The following is a 7541-nucleotide window of genomic DNA, read 5'->3' as shown; positions in this document are numbered from 1 at the left end:
CTAATGAGGAACAGCAAAAATTTCACACAATAAATCCTTACACATTAAATCCTAACAATTTCATCTCAGATACATGTGCATTGTTTCATCTTTCACTTGGGGCTTTGATGTAAAATGTAGGCCATAAACATAATGGGCACAATCCAGCCAAAGTTAAGTACTTTTAAATCCCAGAGATTCTAGTGGGGATGTAAGAATGTAGCTCTTTGCTCACTAAAATCAATGGGACCCAGAAGTCTGGCTAGCTCATGCTCCGAGTTTAAGAACATGGATGCAACTTTTCATTGTAGTAGAGGAGTGAATCTTCAGGTGGGTCTTTTTTTCTTCACTTTGCTAGGTAGGACTGTAGAAATACAGAAAGGTATCTGTGGGAGAGAGCCTTGCCTTAGCTCCTATAGACAAGCTCTGAGTTTGCTCTGCCATTTTCTCTGCTTGCTGGAACTTGGTAGTTTTTCTTCTTGCTAGATCTACTCTCAAAACCCCAAAGCTTTGCACTTGGGACAGTTACTTTTTTCCACAGAATTAGGTTAAAAATCTCTGGTGCTGCTGGCTTGTGCCTATACTCTTTAGTATCTTACCTTTGGGAATCTACAATCCAATATGGGGAAATTTCACCTGTCTTGAAAAGCTTGTTAGGAGAGAGGTAACCTGTGAGTGGCAGGTGAAATATCTAGCAAGGAATGACTGTTAATAGCTTGCCTCAAATTGTGGGTAATGATAGCTAAAACGCATTCTGAAAATCTTCTCAATAAACAGATACTTATCTGGAAGAAATTGGAATATTGACAACACTTACATGAAGTCGCTGCTGTTCTAAATCGGAGGTTTTCAACTGTGTCTTGAGGCTTGTTACCTCTGCCAGTAGTTTATAGTTTCCATCTTTCCCTAGGGGTTCAAATGGAAGATTTTCCATATGTATGTGTGTGATGAAGATGCCTCAAAAGTTACAAATGAGCTAGAAGGTCTGTACTGCTACAAAGTTAATAATTTACTGCAAACCTTTACAGGCAGCTCCCCATTTACGCACCTTTGATTTGCATGTGGTGCAAGGCACCTGGAAGTGGTACCCAGAAATGGGAGCATCTGGTTAGCCAAGCTCTGCTGTCCCATAACTGTCACTGTGCCTGCTATGCCACCCCTGTGACTCCTGTGAGTGTAAGGGACAGCAGACCTTGGTTGAGGACTCCTCTCCAGGGTGGTTCCATTTTACATGACTTCGTGTGTGCATGCGGGGCGCTGGAACAGAACCCCCACATAAATAGGGAGTCACCTTTACATTATTTACATAAGCATCTTCAGACAAATAGTCTAATTGCTCATGTGTTTACTAGGCTTGTACCACAGGCAGTTTGGCCTACTTTTTTCATACATGTAGATAATACTCATAGGTTTTAGATGCCAGTTAACAGCCTTATGTGCAACAGCTGTATAACCTCAGAGTACAGTAAAAACTACCACTACTTTCCAGTGTTCTGTTCTCCTGAACAGTTTTCCTGAAACGTAATATTCTAAAGCTAATGTGATTTCCCTCAATAAATGTAAAGTTTCCAATACAACTGGAGTAAATGAAGCCGTTTCATTGGTCCTGCCAGGTGAGTAAATAAAGTCCTTACATGACAATTCAAGATGAGTTTTATCATTAAATAAAACCGAGGAGTCCCAGGTTTTGTAGAGCTTCACCTGAGTTGCTTTGTGACAAAAAGTGGATATTCTGAGAGAATGGTTCTACAAAAACTTAGATACAGCTTACTGTAATTTACTTCACATTCAAAAACCTATAGTCAAAAGTCCTAAACCTTCTCTTGCTTGAGTAGAAGGCACTTTTGCTCACATATGTCTACCATTTCCTCCCTCTTTTAGCTGTCCACACTTCATTCAGCATTGTTCAGATATGTCTCTGATTCTAGGAAGTAGCTTTTCAGAAGGCAAGACAGCCTTGTTGTGTGAGTGAAGTTCTGCTAAAGTTTCTGTATATTTAAGTCTTTGGTAGGTTTGATCTGTAGTATTTTAAACATTACCAGCTGCAAAGCCACCATCTTCCTTAACTTCAGTCTGTTTTCGAGAACTCTCCACCCGGTAAGCTAACTCTGCTTTTTCCTTTTCCAAACGATCATTGGTTAATCTGCAACCGCATAAAACAGGATAAAGATCTAGATAGTCCTCAATATTTTCCCATGTAGATCTATAGAAGAAACAAGCTTTTCTTCACTTTACCTGAGAAGCTGAAGTTCTTTGAAGTTCCCTTGCTCTGTTTTGGCACCCTCAGGAAATTGTTTGAGAAGTTCAACCTTTACATAGAAGAAAAGAAAAAAAATACTTTTATTTTAGCATTAGAAATTTCTAGGTCTTTGCCAGATTGCCTGTAGCAGAGCAAAGAACCCAGAAGACAAAGTTCAGCTCCTGTGCTGTCTGGGGTTGGGGTGTGTGGACAAGAACAGGTAGTGCATGCCTGACTCCAAAGGAAAGAAAAAGCTAAAAAGTAATGAATTAAAAAGCCTGCTGAAAATAAAACTATAAGGGACCCTTAAAAAACAACCCTGTTCTTTGTAAAGTCAGAAGATGTGACACAAACAGAAGATGGTGCTATCCAAATGCAAGGCCTTTCCTCTAGATGAGGAGAGGAAAGTACAGCATTCTAAACAAAAGGTAGTTTGTGCATTAAAATTTTGCAAATAAAATATAAATTAAAGATGGTTGGCCAATTACACCCAGAATCATGTTTACTTACCTGTTCTTTTAAGATTTCAATATATTTTTCATTTTTTTCTTCACTCTCTGTGAATTTTCGTAATGCCTGTTTAAGATCACTAATGGCTTGAGTTTTTTTGGCAATATCACCTTCCATTTCTTTCATCTTATTTTCATACATTCTGAAAGAGAAAATTAAGATCTGTTCAAAACATTGTTTCTAGACGTTAGAATAAAACCTGAAGCTGCTATATCAAGGGAGTGCAGCAAAGAGTGCATTTTACAAAACAGTATGGGAAAGATGTTTTATATGTCAAGACTTGCTGATCTATAAATTATATTAAGGCACCACACTTTACAAATTTTGCATTAAGGAACTTGCACAACGTGCATTTATTTTTCCATTAATATACAAAGCAGAAACAATCAACTGATGAAATTCACAAGTGGGAGAAGATATAAATAAGGAGGGTGGACAATTTTTTAGCCATTTCTCTTCAGTAAATATGAAACCAGTATGATGCTTTATCAATTTGGTGATGGTGGCTTTTTTTAAAAAAAAAGGATACTTTCTCTCCAACATTGTTGCTCAAAGTTCAAAGAAATACCTACAATATGAGGAGAAATCTATATGATGGTGAGTATTCATGAGCACACCATTTTCTATGGACCACTTGATGCCTGTTAGTTGCTGGGAATCTTGCAAAGTATCCTGGACTAGGCAGAGCCTTTGATATAGCCAAGGCGTTTATTATACTCCTTAACTGGAGTGCAAATTAAGGATAATTTAACTATCAAAAAGTCCCAAAGTATGTCCTCTTTTAACAAATGTGTGACGTGTGAATGGACCACAGAGATACTTAATAAAAATAAAAGCAACCTGAAATCAACTCACTCCTATTGCACACTATATTATTCACATTAGTCTAACAACAATCAGCAACTGTCCCAAACAGCATTTATACACTTTCCTAACTTGATTATGTATGACTGACTAAATACGTATACTGTATACATGGCTCAGGATCATATACTGGATATGTACAATTTTTTTTTATTCTGAAAATAAGTCTCATTTATTGGCAACAATGAGGAAAATAGACAAGCAAAGCTTTCCAATTAATCTTCAAGTTCTTACCTTGTTATCACAATGGATTTCCCACCCTTGCCATCAGCTCCCTCAAGCTGCAGGTTTCTGCTTTCTGCCAAGCTTAACTTCCTTATGGTCTCTTCCAGTTCTGCAGTCAATTTCTCATTTATTATCTCAAGATTATTCTTTGCAATCCGCAGCTTCTCTGAATTCTCTGCTTCCTATTGACCAACAAAAATCCCCCCAAGAATATTGCATGCATTGAACTGGTTCAGATGGAATTTTTCAAGAAAGGGTACGCCTATACCTTATGTCAGCTTAAGCACCGTTCAATTCAAACGAGTTGTTCATTATATCCGAAATGAGAAACTGTTTTAATACATGCTTACAGACCTAGATCTCAGAAACCATATTTCATTCCTGATTAGTAAATACAAAAACATATTAGCTTGTTTCAGATGTAATGAAGAACCGTGCTCTGAATAAAACAAGTGTGGAAGCTGTTGTGCAAGGGAAGGGCAAAAGGAGAGTGTTAATTCCTACTTGCTATATACTATGCTTTAACATGCCGGGGTTTTTATGCCCCAAAGGATCCATTGTAACAAGGAATTTTAAAAAAGCTATATTAGATATTCTAAGCTAGAAGGCCTTTGTCTTTTGAGAGAACTGAATGATAATAAGAATACTTCATGATATCAACGTTTTCACAGATGTACCTTTTTCAGCTCCTTCCGGATTCTCTCATTTTCAGCAATTATCTTTTCTGTGCCTTTAGTTTTCAGTTCATAGCGCATACTCAATTCCCCTCCAAGGTGAACTTTTAGTTTTTCCATTTCAGACTTAATTCAGAAATAAATAAAAAAGGGTATTGGTTATCTGTCATGTTGATATTGCTACAAACTGGAAAAAAGCACTGTGCCCATTTAAGTATATGAAAAAAACTCGCACCAATTTATAGACAGCTGTGTGTAATTCTTTAAAAATCACCAATAAGTTTAAAATAGAATCCTACACTGAGCTTTCAATGGATCTTATATACATTTGATTTTTATATTAACACACAAAATCATACGGCTTTCGAAAGGGAATATGTTACCTTTAAATATTCATTTTCTTGTTCAAGGCTGGCCAGTTTTTCATTGGAGACTACTCCAGGTGCTTTCTTAAGCTCTTCGTTTTCTCTCTGAACTCTCTCCACAACCTTTTTCATCAAACCAATTGTTTTCTCTAATTCTGGAATAGTTTTCCCACTTCTTCCAGACTATACAACAAAGAAGTATTTGTCATTTTCATGTCAAAGAACTACAGAGTTATCAGACAGCACCAGTTCATTTTCATTTAGTTCTCACAGAATATTTAGCTTTTTCTGAAACATTAGTTATCAAGGGTTGGCAAGCTGGAATGGTGTTTTTGCAGGACCACCTCTATCTATCTATCTATGGATGATAAACTTGGTCATGCAAAAGCCAAACTTTCCCTATAATCTTAATGCAATCAAGACAACTCAACACTTGGCTTGAAAGTTCTAGCCCTGAAACTCATCCATCCAGAGTCACATGCCCAAAAAAGTGCAGATAATTGCATTCCCTTTTTACTTACTTGGAAATTTCCCTTTCAGTTGCCACAGTGGCATTTTGTTCTCTAAGATAGCTCACTTTAATCCTGGGACTCAACATTCTTTGAAGCAGAGGCGTATGTGACTCCCAAAGTTAAACATTTCATATTGTTTTTTGTGTGAATGGTTAATAGCTATAAAATAAGTATGATTTAGGAAAAAGGAAACAAAATATTTGGTTTACACTTGTTCTTAAAATTCAAGCTCCACAATGTTTAATACATACCCCTCTGACATTGCCTAGCTTCCGCTCAGCTTCTGCCTTCTCTCGTTTCAGGAGCTCACACATTTCCTTTAAATCAGCTACTTGGTTCTAAAGAGAATAAAATAGTTTTACCCAGCTGAAAACTATACTCTAAAAATTATGCAGTTTACACTGAAAATAATTGATCAGAACCATTATTATCTAATGAATTTTTCTGTTTGGGGTAAATGAAGGTTATATATGTGACTTATCATATAAATGATTCATAATGAAAGGACTCATGAACCCCAAAGTATACATTGGCATTCCAGGGCACCAGTCAACACACTGCATGTAAAAATATACCTTTAATCTTGGCAAGTCTTTGTTAGCCTGTTCCAGCTGGAATCGTAATTCCATATTTTCAGATGATAGCATTAGGTTCTCCTTTTGAAGCTCTTGCTCTTTTTGATATTGATCATCTGATCCTAATCCTGATGTCTTAACAAGCAGAAAAGGAGAAAGATTAGTGTCAAAATGCTGAATATTTGCATTGTTTCGCTTGACAAATAGCAATGCAATTGTAACATTCTGGTAAATGCCTGATCAGTTTACCCATAACATTTTTGTCTTTGGGTTGGTCACTGATATATGGTGTCTGATACAACATTTGTCAAAAAGAAATGTTGCTCACTGCTAAGGCTTTAAAGGGACTAGCAGTTTGAATTGTGTTTTGAAATGGACTAGAAGCCATTTCCAAGAACATTCGCAGTGAGCAGAACTAACAGCAGCTGTCACATACACATGATGCATTAGTGAATCCTAGGTCCTATTCACTCGATAATTCTATGAGTACTGTTCCACTGAATTCAACCAGAATTTAACAGTAATATTTGATTTGAGCTCAACTCACTGCAACACCTGCCATTGTTCTGTTATGAAAATATTATCTACTTTGAGCTTGTTTGGAGGTTCTAGCAGGGGAGCGCAGCTATCGTATACCCTTGACCGAAGAACGGTACACTCCTTCTATCTGGGATGGTCGTCCTCTTCCACCGAGCGCGCAGCTTCGGGAGGGACGCACATGGAGCGGTGAGGGAGGAAGGGGACACCCGCCTAGCCAGCCAGATCAGCCGAATCAACCCTGGCGATCAATGGGGTGACAGATGTCGCAGCCAGATCGCCCTCACATCCTAAAAAATATTATCTACTTTGTACAACTAGCCACTATGCACAGAACTGTATGTTAATATGCTGCTCAGGGTGGCAAATAACTACTTGTAGCAAATAGCAAATAAATTCAAGCCCTATTTGGGTGCACATGCAACACATGGAAGGTGGTAAGGCAGGTGGCAGGGATGCAGCAGAGATATCAAGGCTAGATGTTTGGGCCCCTTTCAACTCCCCCTCCCCCACAGTGACTAATCACATGAGGGGCCCCTTTTCCAACTCTACAATTCTATGACTGAACATATAGGGCTTGAACAAGCAACAGCAACAAGACACATTCACAATGAACCATAAACAATGCTCAGGATATATGCTGGAATGTTTCTGTTGTAGAAGTACAAGCTCATATTTTAGTACAATTTTTTGCATTTCATTCACCGTCCTGGATGTTGTGGTAGCCTATTTCATCCTATGCACTTGTATTCTAGAGCAAAAAGCCTCAGGTGTGGATAGCTACTATGATGGTGCTGTAGGTTAAACTAGGAAATGGGGTTTCTGGTCACACTACATGACATACTTCAAGCAGGATCAGCTACACAAAGGATTGGTAAAGGGGAAAAGCAGGGAGTTCTTGTTTTTGGCAAACCTGAGGAACTTCACAAAACTCTGGAATCAGGTCAGCCCTCTCTTGCTCAGTTTGATGGCTCTCTACTATGCAGGCATCTTCTACTATGATCTCATCATCATTTTTTTCAACTTCTGTATCGGAATCACTGGGCTGATTAGCAGCTTCC

General features: G+C 38.1%; 1 protein-coding gene across 4 annotated transcripts in view; it reads right to left on the bottom strand.

Moving 5' to 3' along the window:
* Window positions 1–7541, bottom strand: part of CEP290 (centrosomal protein 290) — a 49418-nt gene that overhangs the window by 1526 nt on the left and 40351 nt on the right. For all 4 annotated transcript variants that reach the window (XM_079993435.1, XM_079993434.1, XM_079993436.1 and 1 more), the window contains 9 exons: window positions 5944–6078; window positions 5620–5706; window positions 4875–5039; window positions 4495–4617; window positions 3827–3999; window positions 2729–2870; window positions 2215–2288; window positions 2019–2122; window positions 797–885 (listed from right to left, as the gene is read on the bottom strand). In XM_079993435.1, coding sequence (XP_079849561.1) covers window positions 797–885; window positions 2019–2122; window positions 2215–2288; window positions 2729–2870; window positions 3827–3999; window positions 4495–4617; window positions 4875–5039; window positions 5620–5706; window positions 5944–6078 — 1092 coding nt within the window. The remainder of the gene's footprint in view (window positions 1–796; window positions 886–2018; window positions 2123–2214; window positions 2289–2728; window positions 2871–3826; window positions 4000–4494; window positions 4618–4874; window positions 5040–5619; window positions 5707–5943; window positions 6079–7541) is intronic.

This window comes from Podarcis cretensis (assembly GCF_951804945.1).
Source record: "Podarcis cretensis genome assembly, chromosome: 10".
Taxonomy (NCBI): Eukaryota; Metazoa; Chordata; class Lepidosauria; order Squamata; family Lacertidae; genus Podarcis; species Podarcis cretensis.
This window is presented reverse-complemented; position numbering and strand designations above follow the sequence as displayed.